The 19,376-nt window shown below is 55.1% G+C and overlaps 2 protein-coding genes and 2 long non-coding RNA genes across 11 annotated transcripts in view; 2 read left to right on the top strand and 2 right to left on the bottom strand.

Moving 5' to 3' along the window:
• Positions 1 to 8,308, top strand: part of AHRR (aryl-hydrocarbon receptor repressor) — an 82,465-nt gene extending 74,157 nt beyond the window's left edge. For both annotated transcript variants that reach the window (XM_042998249.1, XM_042998250.1), the window contains 4 exons: positions 2,023 to 2,222; positions 5,955 to 6,016; positions 6,195 to 6,333; positions 7,202 to 8,308. In XM_042998249.1, coding sequence (XP_042854183.1) covers positions 2,023 to 2,222; positions 5,955 to 6,016; positions 6,195 to 6,333; positions 7,202 to 8,255 — 1,455 coding nt within the window. In that variant the 3' untranslated portion in view covers positions 8,256 to 8,308. The remainder of the gene's footprint in view (positions 1 to 2,022; positions 2,223 to 5,954; positions 6,017 to 6,194; positions 6,334 to 7,201) is intronic.
• On the bottom strand, positions 5,685 to 9,977 carry LOC122241646. The gene is made up of 3 exons (XR_006221890.1): positions 9,854 to 9,977; positions 8,302 to 8,451; positions 5,685 to 5,819 (listed from the first exon to the last, which is right to left on the bottom strand). It is a non-coding gene; the product is annotated as an uncharacterized LOC122241646 (long non-coding RNA).
• EXOC3 (exocyst complex component 3) overlaps positions 9,971 to 19,376 on the top strand; it is a 27,317-nt gene continuing 17,911 nt past the window's right edge. For 3 of the 7 annotated variants that reach the window (XR_006221850.1, XR_006221856.1, XM_042998243.1), the window contains exons 1-3: positions 15,014 to 15,119; positions 16,611 to 16,801; positions 17,683 to 17,902. Coding sequence is in view for 5 of the 7 variants with exons in the window: in XM_042998243.1 (XP_042854177.1) it covers positions 16,658 to 16,801; positions 17,683 to 17,902 (364 nt within the window). In the remaining 2 variants the exon portion in view is untranslated. The other 4 variants (XM_042998246.1, XM_042998248.1, XM_042998247.1 and 1 more) reach the window with 4 other exon arrangements.
• Positions 11,761 to 14,674, bottom strand: LOC122241657. Its single transcript, XR_006221900.1, has 3 exons — positions 14,343 to 14,674; positions 13,298 to 13,356; positions 11,761 to 12,449 (listed from the first exon to the last, which is right to left on the bottom strand). It is a non-coding gene; the product is annotated as an uncharacterized LOC122241657 (long non-coding RNA).

Genomic DNA, 19,376 nt, shown 5'->3' with positions numbered 1-19,376 from the left:
GATGGATGGATGGTGGATGGATGAATGGATGGCAGATGGATGGTGGATGGTGGATGGATGGTGGATGGACGGATGGATAAATGGATGGATGATGGATGGATGGATGGATGGATGGATGAATGGTGGATGGATGAATGGTGGATGATGGATGGATGGTGGATGGATGGATGGATGGATGGATGGTGGATGGATGGTGGATGGATGGATGGATGGCAGATGGATGGATGTTGGATGGATGGATGGTGGATGGATGGATGGATGGCAGATGGATGGATGGTGGATGATGGATGGATGGTGGATGGATGGTGGATGGATGGATGGATGGTAGATGGATGGATGTTGGATGGATGGATGGTGGATGGATGGATGGTGGATGGATGGATGGATGCAGATGGATGGATGGTGGATGATGGATGGATGGTGGATGATGGATGGATGGATGGTGGATGGACGGATGGATAAATGGATGGTGGATGGATGGATGGATGGATGGATGGATGGATGAATGGTGGATGATGGATGGATGGATGGATGGTAGATGGATGAATGGTGGATGGATGAATGGATGGCAGATGGATGGATGGTAGATGGATGGATGGTGGATGGATGGTGGATGGATGGATGGATGATGGATGGATGGTGGATGATGGATGGACGGATGGATGGTGGATGGATGAATGGATGGTGGATGGATGAATGGATGGTGGATGGATGGTGGATGGATGAATGGATGGCAGATGGATGGATGGTAGATGGATGGATGGTGGATGGATGAATGGATGGTAGATGGATGGGTGGTGGATGGATGGATGGATGGTGGATGGATGAATGGATGGCAGATGGATGGATGGTGGATGATGGATGGACAGATAGATGGTGGATGGATGAATGGATGGTGGATGGATTAATGGATGGTGGATGGATGGTGGATGGATGAATGGATGGCAGATGGATGGATGGTATATGGATGGATGGTGGATGGATGGATGATGGATGGATGGATGGTGGATGGATGAATGGATGGTAGATGGATGGGTGGTGGATGGATGGATGGATGGTGGATGGTGGATGGATGAATGGATGGTAGATGGATGATGGATGGATGGATAGATGGATGGATGAGGGGGTGGATGAGGGGAGGGATGAGGAGAGGGTGGAAGGACAGGGGAGAAAAGGACACATTGTGGGGTTGTTTTAATGTGTATTTACTTTGAAAGAGAGAGAGAATGATCAGGGGAGGGACAGAGGTAGAAGGAAAGAGAGAGAGAATCCCAAACAGGCTCCACACTCTACACAGAGCCTGACCCAGGGCTCGATCTCACAAACTGAGATCATGACCTGAGCCTAAATCAACAGTTGGACACTCAGCCAATGGACTGAGCCACCCACGTGCCCTGTGGGGTCATTCCATCAGGAATGCCCTGAAGTCACTTAGTAATTTAGATTAGCTTTTCCACTGTAAAAGGATCTTTTATTTTCTTTTATCACAAACTCCGAAATTACTTGTTGGCTGTTTAACTCACGTTATATACTCTGGATAAAATGAACTTGTCCCCAAGCTTTATCATCATGAGTGAAGGAATGACAATTCTGAAATGGAGAGTCAAATCTGGAACAGCCCTCAGAGACTACCTCCTCCAGCAAATCCTGCCAGGGGTGGCTGACGGCTCTGCGATGGGCCAGTGACATCTCACGCTGATGCACACGAGCGCCCAGAGTGTGAGGCTCAGCTCCCACACCCACACCCCCACATACACATAAATGTGCACACGAGAACATGCTTTTCAGTTAAAGGAGATTATGGAGACTCCAGAGAAACTGTGACTTGTCCTGGAGGCCTGGGGATAGTCCACATCCCCAGGAGGCCAAGTGTGGAAGAACTGTTGGTTTGTGTCTCATAAGTGGCGCAGGATAAGATTTTTCTCCACATTTCTATTCCTGAGAATGTAAGTTCTACATTCTCTGATGGTGTTGCTAATGTGCTCTGTGACCACACCTCCGTTTCTGTCTTTAACACACCAGACAATGCAGTTTCAAGGAAAACTAAAATTCCTGTTTGGACAGAAGAGGAAGACTCCATCAGGGACAGTCCTGCCCCCTCGGCTGTCACTGTTCTGCATCGTGGTGCCCGTCCTCCTTCCTTCCGTGGCGGAGATGAAAATGAAGAGTGCGTTTCTGAGAGTGAAGCACAGGGTGGACGTCTCAGGCTCAGTGGACACAAAGTGAGTGAAAGTCCCTTAGAACACAGCCATGCTCACTGCTGCTGGCGGTTAAAACAAGAGCCTTGGCACTTAGAATCTTCTATTCTTTCTTCATTTCCAGCGAGCAATAACTTGAGAAGTTTGGTGCTTTTAAAGCTAGTACGTTATGTAGGAAAGAACGTGCAGAGGAAGTACTTTCACACTAATGTTTGCGAGTGGTGGTACCACAAAGCGCCTGCACCACTGTGTCCCCAGCCCCCCAGTTACAGCCTCGAAGCAGGTGCCCTGAGCGCTGGTCATCATGGGGTGGGAGGTGGGGGGCCGCAGCCTTCTTTCCTCTGTGCAGTCCCTCCGTCCACGCACAGGGCTTAGTGCAGGGACCGATGCAGGAGGCACCGGTGCCCAGGCAGTGGGGACACGGCTGCCGCTTCTGCCCAGCAGAGTTTTCTCGGCTTTTCAGTGCTAGAAAACAGTCCACATCGAGTTTTCTAGGCGATTCACACCTAAACTTTGTGGAACAGACTAGGCCTGTGTTTTGTGGGTCAGTGTCCTGAGAGTGATTCAAAATGTGCATCTGTGAATTGTGTTTTCCACACAGTATGAGTAAGACCAAGGGAGGGGGGTGGGGAGGCAGGGTGTCTGAGATCTGACTGTACCTGCTACAGATGCAATATGTCAGACCTCTGAGTCCCCAACCCACTTCTTTATCCCTCAGTGGCTGTCCCTAGAGTGGGGCTCAGCCAAGCCAGCAGCTCCCCGCTGCAGGGCTGCAGCGACTAAGACCCACCAGGGCTTAGACCCAATCGCTTGGAGGAGGGCTGGGCTCTCAGGTTGAGTTACATCAAAGTAGTATAGCTTTCCAGCTGCAAAGACCCCTCTGCCAGGGCCACAGGGCACTCACCCCAGGAGGGAGGCTTTCTCAGCACCCTCCTCGCCAGCATGCTGTCACTGTGTGTTTTGCATCCTGCCTGTGACGCTGTGCGTACTGGCCAGACCTCATCTCCTCCTCTAGGAACCCCTGTCCCCCCTCCTGTCTCCCACCAACAGGGAAAGCCTCAGCCTCACTCAGATCCTGCCCCTTAACCCCGTTGGGCCCTTTTAGGAGGTAGGTGCACAGCCTACGTCTTCTCCCCTCCCTTGCCCAAGAGTGTCTGGCTTCCTAGGTCCTGGTGCCTCCCCAGGGAAGGTATCGGTCCCTTAAACCACTGCCTGATGGGGATGGGCCTGAGTGCAGAAGGGGACTGGTCCAAACCCCTCAGCTCTCAGGTCTGTGATGGCAGATGAGGTTTAGTTCTGTGACAGCAGCATCTGACACGTTTGCTTGCCTCCCTCCGTGGGTCACTTTTGGTGCGGTGTGTGTGCCTCTGTCCTGGAAGCCACATCACCGGTGGGAACACTGCCTCCACCAGGATCCCCTTCTTAGCCCTGAGTCCTGTGGTCCTACTTACACGTCTGCTGACGTCCGGATGAAGAGTCTTTGGCCAAGCATCTCCCCCACAACCGGGTTCCCTCCAGAAGAGTCCCAGGGCTCTGTGGCCCGTCTAGGGGATTCCTGCTTGCCTGCCCACGCAGCGCCAGGATGGCAGGTAGTGCCCAGGGGTCTTCTCTTTGTGACTCTCCCTCTTGTGGGTGTGAGGGTCCGTCCCTCTTCAGTGTCCACAAATAACCTTTGACTAATTCCAGTTGACCTTTAGATGGTGAGAAAATCTGACAGCAGCTGCAGTGGAAGGAGGGCCCCCATTCCGGGGAGGGGGCTCAGAAGGCTCTCCCTTCTGCCCGTGTGGCATGGTCTGCCTTGGTCTGCAGGTCACGAGCCCCCACCTCCCTGCTGCTGGTCTCCGGTGCAGGGCCAGGGGGTGGCTTCCAGGAACAGAGCCACCCTGAGCAATGGCCATGCCAGCATGCTGAGACGGCAGTTACGGAACGTTTAAAAATAAACATATATGCCCTCTGAAAGATGCACCGTGTCCTAAACATGCCCTACCCAAGGGAGAAGACTAAAAGCAGGCGAGGGAGGAAGCAAGCTGACTCTCCAAGGTGCCAAACCCCAGAGGGTGCTGCCTGAGACGACCTGGGCCCACAAGCAGAGGCCACCAGTCTCCACACCTGCTTTCTCCCTGTCCCTCCCCTCCCCCGCCAGCCCCTCACTCTGAAATACTCCCACCTTCATTTACCGTCCCAGAACTTTCTGTTTTTAACCTTTTTTTTGTTTTTTGTGGGTTTTTTTGGCTTGTCATAATTGAAACCCATACTGAGCTTCCTCTTTCCCATTTTTCCAGCCCTGAAACCAAGTAGAGGGAAATCTTATCTTACCCTCCCTTGGCTTTTCGCTCCTGGGGGCATGCAAGGAGGACTCCTACTGCTCCCTGGCGCCCGCGCCGGAAAGTGCAGGCTGATGCCAGAGCCCCGAGCACCTGCGGCGGGAGAGGGGGGGTGGGGCGCTGTGGCTCACAAGTCACCCAGCGCTCCCGCAGCTGGCATCAATTCACGAACTCACTAAAGTATTTGTCCTCCAAAGTCCTATTCAAGGGATTTAGCAGTCATTTGTGAACACGCAGTGTGCCAAAGAATTTGTCACCAGATGCTCTTATTTGCAGATGAGGATGACAATGTAGTCCCCGTCTCTGCTCCCCGGTCTCTGCTCCCCTGTCCCTGGTTCCCCACCCCCCATCTCTGCTCCCCTGTCTCTGGTTCCCCCCACCCGTCTCTGGTTCCCTCATCTCTGCTCCCGTCTCTGGTTCCCACCCCCCGTCTCTGCTCCCCTGTCTCTGGTTCCCCCTGTCTCTGGTTCCCTCATCTCTGCTCCCCTGTCTCTTGTTCCCCCGTCTCTGCTCCCCTGTCTCTGCTCCCCAGTCTCTGCTCCCCAGTCTCTGCCCCCCTTTGTTTCCTCTGTCTCTGGTTCCCTCATCTCTGCTCCCCCGTCTCTGCTCCCCTGTCTCTGGTTCCCCAGTCTCTGCTCCCTGTCTCTGTTTCCCCTGTCTCTGCTCCCTCATCTCTGCTCCTCTGTCTCTGTTTCCCCTGTCTCTGCTCTCTCATCTCTGCTCCCCCATCTCTGCTCCCCCCTCTGTGCTCCCCGGTCTCTGCTCCCCCATTTCTGGTTCCTCATCTCTGCTCCCCCATCTCTGCTCCCCTGTCTCTGGTCCTTACAGCTATGGCCAGAGGATGGAGAGGGACCAGCATATAGGATAGGGATCTGTGGTTCTGAGGCCCATTGGCCTGGACTTGAGTCCAAGGCTGACATCTGCTAGAGAGGCGGCCTAAAGGAAGTCACTTTACACTTCTGAGGCTTGTTTTGTTCTTTGGAAAATAATGAAATAGTGTCTATGAGGCTGAGTTTGCTTAGAATCTAAGACGAGGAGCTCTGTGATTTGTGTGAGTGAGCGTGTGCTCACTGCCCTAGGAAAGACGGTTCCATAGTCACTGAGCGTGCATGGTGAGTTAATGGAACACAATTAGTGGAAATCACAAAAATTGACTGTATTTTCATTCTGGTCCTGCAGAGAAAAACAAAAGCGCATTTTATGTGTAAGTTTATTTTCTGAAGCAATTTCTTTAGCCCTTTATTGGCTTGATGAGTGATGTGAATTGGAATCTTTAGCCACGGAGAGACTTCACAGTCTAGAAAGAACCGGAAAGTGTGAGTTATGATTGTGCCCCCTCCCAGGCATGGCAGCAGCACCGGGCATGCTGTTAGTTCCTTCCGGCAGCAAAAACGCCATCTCCACGCATTTTGCTATTATCTGTTCTTCGCAGAGCAAAAGCCGCCTCGAGTCTGTGTGACCCAGCATCGCATGGAAAACCCCACTGCCTAGCAGGTACTTTTACAAATGCACCGCGTCACTGTTTTAAACGGGTGAAATGTGTCTGTGTCCCTCAGGGGCTCTCGCTGCCTCCTGATGCTGGGGTGCATTCCCGGGAGACGCCCCGGAGGGTGTGGGTGTCTGTGCTGAGCCACTCATGGTGACTGCTGTTCCCCCATCTAAACCCTGACAGGGAGGAGCATTGGAGAAAACATTTCAGTGCTCAAGGCACAAGCGGATGCAGGCTGCTGGGCCCGGGTTCCAGCCAGAGCCCCATGTCCCTGCCTCAGGAGCAGCCCGGACCTCGTTTCTGACCCCGAGGGGGCCGCAGGGTAAGTGGTGCTGTGGCCCAGCTGTGCGTTAAGGGAGCAAAGAGCCGCCGTCTGCTGGTCTGGTGGCTTTGTTCATGACAGGTGAGCCTCACCGTGAGGGAGTGCGGCGCACAGGGGCACACCTGGGAGCTGTCCTCACATGTCTCAGGTGTGGCAGGGGACAGCAGGTGCTTCAGCCGGGGCTGTCACGACCTGTGCACTCACCCTCAACCTGAAGCCGGGACCGTGGGTGACCACCCTGTCCTCTGCCCTCACCTTCACTCAGAAACCCTCTTCACTCCCTCCTCCCATGGGCCCCCGCCCCAGCCCCCACCCCGACCAGGGGTCTCCTCTTGGAGGACTGGCCTGGCTGTGTGGCTGCAGGGCTCCACCTGCTCCTCTGGGGCACCGTCTCCCCTGTCACAGCAGGTGCCAGCCCTGACACCGCAAGGCGTGGTGAGGTGGAGGCCTGAGTGCCAGCAGCAGGGTCTGGCTCACAGAAGCCGCTGGAGAGAGGGCATCTGTCTGCCTTACAGTTCGACGGGGCCCTCTGCGTCTGGGTTGGGTGTGTCTGACCCTTGACACATGGCGTATGCCTCATCGAGGTGCCTCCCTAGGGCGGGGTGAGTGGCACACGCCCTCCCTGCTCCTGCCTGGCACCCCAGGTCATCCAAGAGGCCAGGGGAGGCTCATTACGGGAGGATGCCGGTGGCAGGGTCATAGGGCTGCTGGGTGTGCCGAAAGCAGGGGTGTGGCTGGGCCCCAGCACACTGCAGCCCTCGCAGGTTCAGCCAGTATCATGCCAATTCAGTGCCTTCCCTTGGAGACCCCACCCAAGTCGGTGCGATGATCCTCATTGCTGCTCTGATGGGTCCTCTCCTCTCTGCAGGGACAGGGGAGGAGAGGAGCACGGGGGGGTGCCTGGCAGCACTCCCGGAGCCAGGGGGCGGAGGGAAAGACCTGCGTATAGTTGCTGCTTTGAGGCGCCTGGACCCGTGAGGCACCTGAACTGGATGACAGGGAAACATGGTCCAGATGGTGGCACCAACGTGAAGCTGGGACCCAGTAAGAGTGACCCGTTCTCCACACACACTGTGTCCCGTGGCTCCTGCGTGTCCTGCCCCGGTGTTCAGGGCACTGTCCATAGCAGTGGGGTTACTGCTTTCCGGAATTCACCCGGCTGTCACCCAGGAAGCCACTCTCCCAGTGCCTATGCCAGCCGCACGAGCAGAGCCTTGCAGGACGGCTGCAAGGGGCCCCCTCTGCCCAGCTGCCCCTTCCCCCAGGGGAGCCTGGACAATGGGCTCCCTCCGCCCAGAGGGCAGCGTCTCGCAGCGGGAGGCTATTCCACCGAGGACGCCAAGTTTCGAGGGGGGCCGGTGCCCGCGGGAGCCCCATGCAACCCCATGTTGTCACTTGATGTGCCCGTCAAGCTGGAGAACGACTCTGGGTCTGAGGACGCAGCAGACGGCTACCTCGTGTCCCCAGGCCAGGTGTGGCTGGGAGCCAGTGGTGTGGCCAAGAGACAGCTGGTCACTTTCCCTACCAGGATACACCTGAAGACAGAGTCAGACTCCAGACCCCACCTCTATGCTCCACACCTGGGGCACAGCATGCTGGGGGCTCACCTGAGCGGCAGGGCTCCACTCAGACCCGGCAAGGAGCCGGCGCCCTTACGCCCCGCACACTGTGCCTGCCTGCAGCATGTGCATGGCCTTCCCGAGCCAGATCCTCCCCGCCACCTCTGTGCACACGGTCACCAGCCCCCTACACTGGGCTGTGACTGCAGAGCTCCCGGCACCACACCCGTTGTCAAGCGCGAGCCCCTGGACTCACCCCCGTGGGCAAGCCACAGCCAGGGTGGGGTGCCCGGCATGTTCCCCAGAAGTGCCTTGCCAACACTGATGCCCCCCAAAGCCCCCGAGTGTGCTTTCCTGCCGTAGGGCGGGTGTTTCTAAAAGCTAGCCTCTTCCGCACGCCCAGACTTACCCCTCAGCTGCGATGGCAGGTGGGAGGTCAGAGCCGTTCTGCAAAGCTGCATGAGTCCAGGCCTCCTTAGGTGTGGGCAGCGTGTGCAATAGCATATTGTGTACTTTGTAAAATGTCACGCAAGTCCTTCAATGCCACGTGGTGTTAAGTCTGTTCACAATTTTCCAGAAAGTGGCCAGAGTGAGACATGTCAGCCTGGCAGGGCACACCCCTCTCTCCAGGACGCAGTGGGCACCTGGCCAGTCATGTGGTGTGGTCTCCCGGGATCCCCATGCTCACCTCCCAGCTCCGCCTGCGCCGTGGAGGCGGGTTGACGCCTCCACGGAGTGGACTGAAGAGAGCAGCCACACCCTGGGTACAAATTAGGGATATAATCTTTTGAGCCACAGGTGACCATTCACGGAAGGAATCTGGAAGGTTCCAGGCAAAAGAGCCTGTCTGCACCAGGTCCTGCCCTCACTACTACACGCAGCACGTGCTCCTCGACCTCACGGTGGAGGCTGAGGCCACACCCAGAGTGGAAATTGACAGGATGATATCCTGTTCCTTCTGGAAGTCTCTGGGATTTTTAATGGGCCTCTGAAGATGGTTTATGCTAATCTGTCTCCAGTACATTGTGTAATTTCGAGTTTACAGACTCTGGGTTTGGAAGCAGAGAGAAGGACGAAACGTAGAGAAAAGAGGTAAAAAAAAGTCAAGTTGTCCATGGAGGCTGTGTTGCTGGCTGTATACAGGTTTTCAAATGGGGATTCCAACCACCACCTCAGGAAGAATCATTAGAGACAAGACAGAAATTGTTTTCTAGAACTGTACACCCACACATCCCAACTGTAGGATCCCCAGACACAACGTTGTGAATCAGAAAGTGGAGTCCCAGTCACCCCACGGTCACCACCAGAGATGGGCCCCCTCCGCGCCCCGCCGGTGCCATCAGCGAGGGGTGTGCCATCAGGGTATGAAGGTCTCCACTGAGCCCGCTTGTGCCGTGGTGGACGCACACCTGCTCCTCAGGGACAAGGGCATCTGTTCCTAAAGTCACCCCCATCTGGGAGTCTCAGGAGGTGGCGGGAGCCTCCAGGCAGGGACTTGCTGCTCCGCCAATGGTACGTTCTACCCTTCAGTGTGGGGCCTTCTTCTCCATCACCTAGGGCTTTGGGGTATCAATGTTCAGCTGGGTTAATGCTGAAGCCTTGTTAGAATTCGGGGTTTAGCTGGCAGGACCCTTAGACACACCCTGGGGCACCGGTGCGCCTGTTGCCAGCTTTGTGGAGGGTCCCCCATGCGGGATGCTGGGAGCTGAGGGCTTCTTCCTGGGGCTGACATGGGAGGTCACCCACTGGAGCCCAGGGTGTGGAGTGGTCAATGCGTGGCCCTCTGGGACACACAAGGCCAGCCCAGCAGCCTCTCCTCACCCACCGAGGCCTTGCAAAGGGTGACACTGGTGCTGTGCTGTCTTCACTTCTACTGCCAGAGTCTCCCCTGACCATTACGATGGTGGCACAACCACCCAGGGACACCTGGGGACCTCTGGCTGGCCCCAGGCCCTCCTCACCCGGTTCTGCTGCAGGGCACAAACGCCTGTGCTCTCTGGGCATCTGGAGACTTACTCCCTGAGACCTGGGGTGGACTTGCAGAATCTTCTTCCTTCTTTCCTAGTCAAACCCAGAGCCCAGGTCCTGGCCCTCTGTGAGATGTGACTGTGCACCTGTCTGGGGTCCCCATCTGTGAGGTCACTGACCCTCTCACTTCATCAATGGAGAGGCCACACCCCAGGCCCAGGCTGGCTGCTTGGGGCCATGTCCTGCGATGCACTAGGCCTCCCCCATGTCAGGATGCAGTAGACACACATCTAGCAGGTACCTCAGAAAACACAGGACTGAAAAGGTGGAATTCAGAGACATCATGGCATGCTTGCACATTGTAGCCAGGCCCCAGCATAACCAAAGAGGAGCGGCAGGTGAGAGCCTCAGGCGAGACGCCGCCCTGAAGCAAGTCACGCCTGTCCCCGAGGGCTGTGGCACCCACGCCACCCCCTCCCCACAAGCGGTCAGTTCGCAGGTGGACAGGTCCCGCTTTGTTGACAGAGAGTCTGGCCCCTGGAAGTTAGCTCTGCAGGTCTTGTGTTCTGGAGATGCCCATCCTACACCCGGGGCCTTGAACTCAACGGGCCCAGGTCCCCTCCTGAGATGCCCCTCATACACCCGGGGCCCTTGAACGCTCTGGGCCCAGGTCCCCTCCTCTCCTGGGTCAACACCAGCAGAACGACCCTGAGTCAGCACTTTCGTTATTTCACAGCCACACCCTTCCTGAAACATGTGGGAAGATGATGGCATGTAGGAGGTGCAGATGTGGTCACTTCCTCTTTAAACGTCATTACCAGTACCAATTACAGGGTTAGGGTTTTCTGTGTCTTGTAGCTTTTGCTTATGTAGCTGAAAACATATGAAAATCAAATGTAACATGAGAATGGATGGACAGGAGGAGATGAACACAAATTGTATATTTTTATAGTTTCTACTGGAGGAGAAAAGTTTTTAATATCTAGACTGACTTGCTGAATTTTTTAAAATGGAAATATTATAATGTAACTTTTTATACGGTTTTCTCAGTGCCTTTAGAAACAGCTTTCAAATATATTCCTGATAGTAGGGTTTGTATTCAATATGCAATATTGATATAAAATAAATCACATTAGTTCATGTTTACCACAAACAGAAATGTCTACTTGATTTTCCAGATGAAGTAACTATTTCCTTCAGTGTGTTGATTCATTTCATTCTAAGGCAGTCCTTTACCACTGGATAAAAGGTAAAAATAAAATGCTGGGGCCCAAAGATGCAGGCAGGAGGCTGAGCGCTTGGCCCCGCGTGCTGTGGCCTCAGCAGAGCTCCCTCCCTCCACCCACCAGCCCCCTCTTACCCATCGTTGAGGGGTGGGGGACCCTCCCAGGTGCCTTTAGGGTCCCCCAGACTTGACCTGTCCTGCGGGAGCAGGCACCTGGCCCCCGTGAGTGTGTGCATGTGTGAGCGTGTGCAGGTTTGTGATTAGGATGCTGCAGGCCTGGTGAAGGGCCATAAAGTCACTGCACTCACGTGGAGAAAGAGGCTGGGGAGCTCTGTGCAGCCTCTTTGTTCGGGGCACTGGTCCCGTCCCCATGGCCCAGCAGAGCAGGTCTCAAGTATGAAGTCTGAGGGACATCAGTCCACAAGCCCCCCCCAGCCCCCACCAGGCCTCTTGTCGCTGCGACACTTGGCATCACTGGGCACACTGGTTTTGTCCACCTGGGGCAGAATGGTAGGTAGTTGTTTTTTGTGGGTTTTTTTTTTTTAAATGTTTACATTTATTTTTGAGACACAGAGAGCGCATGAGCAGGGGAGGAGCAGAGAAAGAGGGAGACACAGAATCCCAAGCAGGCTCCAGGCTCTGAGCTGTCAGCACAGAGCCCGACGTGGGGCTTGAACTCATCAACGGTGAGGTCATGACCTGAGCCGAAGTCGGATGCTTAACTGGCTGAGCCACCCAGGCGCCCTGGTTGGTAGTTGTCTTATGTCCACCAGCGGTGCTGTTGAGGTTCTGCTGAGTGCCAGGCCTGTGACGGTGCCGAGGACACGGCAAGGAAAGAAAGAGGTCGGTGTTGTGCTGGAGCTGACATCCCTGAGTGTGCACAGGGACAGGGTGCTGACACGTGACCACAGAACCAAGTTCTGCAAGGCAGAAGGACACGGGCACTGCACAGACTGGGGCAGGGTAGCCCAGGTGACCAAGGCCACACTGAGAGTCACAAGAACAGCAGCCTACAGGGCTGGGGCTAGTCTGGGAGCCAGAGGGCAAGGAGTGGGTGGGACAAGGTCACAGAGGCCTGGGTGAGAGGGGACACAGCAGGGCCCATGTGGGAAGCACCCTGGGCTGCAGTCTGAGGCTCATGCGGGCTGCAGGGCAGGAGGGGGCCCCGAGGCCTTCCTAAGGACACAGGGAGGCACCACTGGTCTGGCCTCCAGCCGGGAGGGCTGCTCGGGCCCTTCCGGTCTCTCCTGCACTCGTGTGCCCATCTGGTTGGTCTCTGCACGTTCTCGTTATGTCAGGATAGCAGCGTCTCCTCAGTTACAGATTTTCTCTGTTTGTGGCTTGTCTTTTCATTTAGAGATTCTCTAAAATAGCATAAAAGAGGTTAAAATTTTAAATGTCTTTTTCTTTATGGCTTATGCATTTAGCATCTTAAGAAATAACTGAGTGCCTCTGACATAAAGCCTACTTAGTCTGATATTATCTTGCCCCATCAACTTTCTATGGCCCTGACTACACGTCAGACTCCTGCACACTGACCATCCCGTTCCTTCCATGTTCGGCTGTTTTACAGTCCATTTACTTGTGCTCTGATAATTGGTATATTTTCATGTGTTTCTACTTCTCGTGTCTCTAGTTACACAGGCCCTCTGGTATTTCTGGCCTTTCCTATGTCCCTAGGGGATTGCCTGTGTTTCCTGTGTTCCTTCCCCCGATTTGTCTGGAAGTTACAATTCTGCTTCGGTGGCTATCGTTGACATGTGCTCTTAATGAGGTGTAAGTTAGAGCGAATCAAGGTCCCTGTTCTCCCAGAACAGACAAGGACCAGCTGCTGCACCCCACTCTGCACTCCTGCCAAGGCCGGGGTCTTTCCTACAAGCATCCTTGGGGCTGCTTCTGCCAAAAGGTTTCAGTGAGAGCTTCCAGGATGAGGAGGGGTCACTCCCAAGTGAAATGCAGGCCCACAGCTATGAGCTCCTGGGTGGGGAGCTTCCCTGACTCAGGGTTCCCAGTACCTGGGAGAAACTGTTTTGGGGCTTCGTTGTTTGTTTGCGCCATCCACTCTTACACTGAGGCTGCACCCTTGGTCCAGACCCCACCTGTCCCACGTGGATGTGAAAGCCCACCCTGGGCATCAGGTCCCTCCCACCCCCACCTGTCCTTGCCCTAGGGCAGTTGCCCATCATGCTTCCCTGAGCTTGCTTGGGCTCACCTGTGCATTTCAAAGGGGCTTGCTATTTTCATCCAACATTTTACAGGAGGCTGTTCGGTCTGCCAAAAAGAGAAGTCAAAAAAAATTTTAATCGAGATTTGGGTTTTTTAGTTTTAAGGAGGAAAAAGCATAAAGCCCTTTAACAACCATCTCATTTCTACCCATATTGGCTGAGGAAGTTATTAGGGAGCCCTATCTCCAAACGCAGATGTCCACAGCACAAAGCTCCAGGTGGTATGTTAAATGTTGCCGAATTTGAAATAAGTCCTAAAAGCTTTGATAAATTTGGCAAATTTTTTATTCATTAGTTTCAAAGTACCTTTACATTCACAATTTCAAACATAATTTCAACTTTTTGTGTACATCCATTGTTCAACTTAGTAATATATTTTCATAAATTACTAGGTACAGATGAAACCACAAAGGGGTCAACTCTCGGAGTTAGTATCGTGCCACAGTACTGCCCCTCCTCAGCCGTTCAGCTGATGGCAAGTTGCGGTTTGTACGACCACAGCAATGGCGGGGGGGGGGGGGCTCACACACCTGCATCCCCCTCCCCCACCCTCCTTGGGTCCAGGTGTGTGCACACGCTTGTGCGCCCCACCCCTGCATTGCTGCCCCCACTCTCCTCCCTGCTGGCTCCCATGCCTGCCATGTTCTGGTCTCCTTCCTGTTTGACTGATCTTGGCAGGATTTCAGGAGGTGCCCATCTGTACAGTCTAATAACTGTAATGTTGCGAAAGGATCTGTTTTCCGTCAGTATAAGGCAAATAGCGCTTCTTACCACAACAGGCAAACCCTGAAATCTGAGTGGCTTAACACATGTTCTCGCTCATTCTGGAGGTTAGTTCTGGCCAGTGGGCCTCTCCTCACACAGTAACTCAGGGACCTGCTTCCTCCTCTTCTTTCCAGCTAGTGCAGCCCCCCCACCTCCCACCCCTGCACCTCTGCCCAGTGACACTCCTCATCCCCAAGACCCACCCCCCACCCCCCACCCCCCAGCTTGGCCTCCACCCTCTTAGCATTTTGTGACAACCAGTCTTACTGTGGGTTGTTCCCAGGTGGGCTTCTGTTTTGTTTGTACTCATTACAAGGGGTGATCTTGAGATGTGCTGATCCTGAGGGGCTGGGCTCATTTTTGATTCCAAGGTGTAACAACAGCTAAGAAGCTGCGAAGTAACAAGCTGGGTGTTGATCTTGACAGTCAGATGTGACTGATTACCAACCGTTACCCACCTTGTTCATTAATTTACTGAACGTCTGCCCTACGCCAGTCACGGGTCTGGGGAGGAGCTGGGGCACGGGGAAGGCCACAAAACCCCTGGCACATTGTGACAGGAAAGACAGATGTGGACAAATAAATACACAGAGCCCCAGTAATGGAAACCATGGCGGAAATACTCAAGATGAGGCGGAGCGATGGAGGGGCACAGTGGCTCCCTCACTGAAGGAGGTCACAGAGGGTTACAGAAAGGACACACGGGGAAAGAGACCATAGTGAAGATGAGTACTGAGAACGGTGCCCAAGGAGAGGCGCTGGCAGGTGCACAGAACAGCCGGCCTGGGGCCGCGGAGGGGAGAGGACGGGAAGGGCTGGAATAAGAGGGGCTGAGTGAGGAAGGGACCCTCCTCACTCCACCCCCGTGGGAGCGACCCGGGCCGGGACCCGGTCCTGAAGGCTACCTTGCCCGGTGGGAGGAGACAGCCACCCTACAAGTCTGACAGCTCAGGCCCCGCCTTTCCGGCGCGCGGCCGGAAGCGGAAGTGTCTGTGGTCGGCTTACTTCCGGGCCCAGAGCCGGGCGGCGGCGGCGGCGCAGGCGGTGAGTCGTAGACGGCGGCGGAGGAGCGCGAGCTCCCGGGCGGTGGTCGGCGCGGTGCGAGGACGGAGGGGACGGAGGGGACGGAGGGGGGAATGGCAGGGGTCGGGCTGGGAAACGGGCAGCACAGCCGGGCTCTCGACTGTCGCGGCCCGGTCGCTCTGTGGCGCGGAAGGCTTGGTTGAGGCCGCGATGTCTCCCCTCACCCCGGTGGGTCGGGGCCTGTCGACTCCGAGAGCGCCGCTCGCTGGGGGGCTTTCGGGGGGCACCGAGTCAGCCGCAGGGGGCCGTCCGAGCCTGCTGTGCGCACCTGCGACCGGCTGGAGGCCCGTTTCTGCGGTTACCGTCCCGCCCCGTGCGGAAAACCGTGCAGGTGTGCGGCCGGTGGAAGCGCGGGTTACCTCTGCAGTGAGTGTCGGCTGAGGAGGAAACGCCTGCCTTCGGATGGTGGAATTTAAGGCTGGTTGCCTTTGGCATCTGCGCATTTTTCTGTCCCGTTAGATTCTCGGCATTGGTGGGCATTGGTGGGAAGGACTGGTTGCAGCGTAGTGCCTTTCGAAAGAGGAGCAGAAAGGCGCATCCTGCACCCAGTGATTACCTGATACAGAGCCCATGGCGGAGATAGTCGGTGCAGTTCTGGGTTCTTCTGAAAGCTGTGGGAATGAGGAGTCAAGTATTAAGGGAGAGGATGGCCCTTTCGCTGTAAGAAGCTGTATACAGCAAACATGCGCAGAAGTAGGAGTTCAGCAGCTGAGGTCAGGGGATCCCGCGCGTATGAAACCCTCTCATTTGGCAGGCCTCCCCAGATACCCCTGTTGGTGCCAGGAATAGAGCTCTGGAGCTGGGTTGGAAGGTAGGTTTGCCCGGCAGGCAAGCGTCCGTGCTCTGCACGTTGTACCTGAGCACAGGTGCCTTCTGCCCCTCATCTTTGTTCATTGGGCTGTTCAGTGCAGGCAGCAGAATGCTGGGTATTACAGACGGCAGTGAGTTTTGAGGGGAACCCGAGGGCGTGGGCTGGGACTTGAGCAGGGGAGGGGTGAGGCATGTCGAGGTGTGTGCTGTTCCTGTGCCTCCGCGTCCTCACCGAGGCCTCTGGGCACAGCCGCCCCACCGATGTGGCCAAAGGGTTCTGTGAAGGCTCCAGAAATTGGCCGTGTCTAGGGAAGAGAGGTCCCTTGGAGACCGACATCTGACAGGATGAGGGGTCTGAAGTCCCCACGGACACGTTCTCTGTTCAGAGATCAGAGTTCATACCTGTGAGTGCCTCTGCTCCACTTAGGGGTAGAACTGTCTTCATATCAGAGTGCTGAAGGTTTGCATTTCGTATTAAGGAGCTCGTGATCCCGGTTCAGCTTTCAGGTTTAATGGGTTAATGATCTCAAACGCTGTCTTTACAGCTCCGTTGTCAACAGCTGCCTGTTAGGGGAATGAGTTCTGAACCTGCTATTTCTCCCTTCCCTGACCTCCTCCCGCACTCTCCCCCCGCCCTCACAGGACACCTCTAGCATGACAGGTGCAGACATCCCACCTGCTTTGTAATCATGAAGGAAACAGACCGGGAGGCTGTTGCGACAGCGGTCCAAAGGGTTGCTGGGATGCTTCAGCGCCCAGACCAGCTGGATAAAGTCGAGCAGTATCGCAGAAGAGAGGCCCGGAAAAAGGCCTCTGTGGAGGCCAGATTGAAGGTACGAGACCAGAGAGGGCATGGGCGTCGGCTTTACTCCCAATCAGGACGGATCTCTTTCTTTTGAGTTCTGGGTTTCTGCACAACATCTTCATTGTAGTTTTGCTAAATTAAATTGGATTTTGTGACGATCTGGAAAGAGGCAGAATGGAACATCACCTTTCCTTAACACATTCCTTCCAACCCTGTATTGCCAAGCAGTAGATTCACAAAGGAGATTGTGGGAATATTGGAAGTCCCAAAGGAACACCCTTAAGAGAATGAGGCTGCAAGGTCACCTCTTCAGTCGAAAACGCTTTTAGCATCCAGGTAATGGCAGGCTTGATGAGACAGGTGAGGGTCATTCATTTGTCCCAAAATGAAGCATCTGAAGGCCGGTTAGACTTATTTAAAATGGTAGTTTTCCTTTCATTTAAAAAATAGTTTGGACCCGCTACATTTTTAGTCGGAATTTGTATCTGTTCCAGAAACTTGTGGGATTAACAGATGATTATCACTGGTGACTTAGGAACCTTGTGCCGTCTGTTACCATCGTCTTAATGATTTCTACCTGCAGTTTATGACTCCTGGGTCAGGTGTGTTCCTGGCTTTGATTGTGCCACCTGGTCTTTCCCTTCTCTGTCCCCTCCCTTCTGGCTCTACAGCTTGCTCGTGGCCATTCGGCATCACTGGCGGAGGGAGTCTGAATCTCAGATGTACCAGTTCTGCACAGTGGCACTGTCCATCATGAGACATGAGCCAGAGAGAGGGCCGGGGGGGTGGGAGGGGGGAGAGACAGAGAGAGAGAGAGAGAGAGAGACAGAGAGAGAGAGAATGAATAAATATCTTAGGCTCCAGGCCCAGTGCAGAGCCCGACACATCTCCCCTGGGTGTCTGCCCTAGGCTGCGATCCAGTCCCAGTTGGATGGTGTGCGTACAGGCCTGAGCCAGCTCCACAGCGCGCTGAACGACGTCACAGACATCCAGCGGTCCCTGGCCGACGTCAGCAGAGACTGGAGGCAGAGCATCAACACCGTTGAGAGCCTCAAGGATGTGAAGGACGCTGTCGTGCGGCACAGCCAGCTTGCTGCCGCCGTGGAAAACCTCAAGAACATCTTCTCAGGTGGCTGGGGGGACAGCTGAGGAGGGCGGGGGCCTTGGGCGTCAGGGGCAGCGTGCTGTCTGTGCTCTTCCCCACAGCTCTGTGGGTGATGCGGGGGTGGACCCAGCTTTCGTGCAGGGTGTTTTGTAGACCTGCCTCTGCACGGATAGTGGGTTTGCTTCCCGCCTAAGCAGTTGACTACTTGTTTGGACTAAGGACGAAGGGACCAGTTGCAAAGACCGGGAGAATGCTTGTAGTTCTGTTTGTCAGGACAGAGGCACAGAAACGGGTTAGTCAAATAAGCCACAGTGTGGCTGTTAGATCAGGGGGCCCTGACAGGCCAAGGAGAAGATGCATCCTGGTGAACAAGACACAGGGTCCAGTTCCCAGAGAGAGGTGACGCAGGAGAGTAGCGTTTTCCAGGTGGAAGAGAGTGCTCTCAGGCCAAGGATGGGGAGGGCAGAGGAGGGACTGCTCTGCGGCGTCAGGCAGCTCAGCGCTGGGGACCTTGGGACCTGGTGGGGGTCTGGGGGCTGGCGGAGTGGCGCAGGGAAAGGGAGTATGGAGTGGCCCCTTCGGAGCCCTGTCCCGACACCTCATTACTGAGAAGAAGTACACCCCACAGCCTTCTGGAACAGTGTCAGCCACCTGGGCGGGGCTCTCTGTCCACTCTGCACAGTCCAGAGTCTGTCTCCCGCCACCCTCATCCCCTCCCCTTCATCAGGGTCACCAGCATCCCACCCAGAGGCCTTGGGATAGTCTGAGCCCGAACCTTCCTTTATCCCATGTCTGGTGTCCGTCCGTGCGTTCTTTGTGTCCTTCCCTAAACTCTGCTCGACCCCTGAACGTCACATGGCCGCGTATCTCCCACCGCTGTGAAACCGCAAGGCACCGTGGCAGCGTGCATCCTCAGGCTCTGCCTCCTCGGCCCTCTCACGCCTGGTCCGACCCCTCGCTCTGCACTCAGCCTCCCAGGGTCTGATACCTTGGGCCACCTTCCAAGTTGCTTCCCACATAGCTACGCGAACGGCACAGCCGTCGCCGGCCCTGCAGCGGGTGCTAAGGAGGCAGCTCCTCTTGGTGGCTGTCCCCAGGACTAGCATGGAGTCCCCACGCCCGACTCTCCTTTGTGACACCCAGCTGGCACCTTGCTAGTTAATCTCTCTCCTTATGATTTCCTTCCAGTCTTGTAAAACTAACGCCAGATGACCAGAACGTGACTTTACTGGAAGCAGTCCATCCACAGGAGTTGAAAATAATTTCCTTCCCTTGAGGAATGAATGAGGCTGTGTTACATATGTATTTTTGTTAGGAGTAGATCTTACTGGGAAGATGTGCTGGTGTTTTGTTTTTCTTTTTCTTTTTATAATTTTTTTAATATGAAATTTATTGTCCAGTTGGTTTCCATACAACACCCAGTGCTCCTCCCAAAAGGTGCCCTCCTCAATACCCATCACCCACCCCCCTCTCCCTCCCACCCCCCCATCAACCCTCA

This window comes from Panthera tigris, chromosome A1 (genome assembly GCF_018350195.1).
Source record: "Panthera tigris isolate Pti1 chromosome A1, P.tigris_Pti1_mat1.1, whole genome shotgun sequence".
Classification (NCBI taxonomy): Eukaryota; Metazoa; Chordata; class Mammalia; order Carnivora; family Felidae; genus Panthera; species Panthera tigris.
The sequence above is the reverse complement of the archived record's forward strand: the minus strand, read 5'-3'. Positions and strand labels throughout refer to the sequence as shown.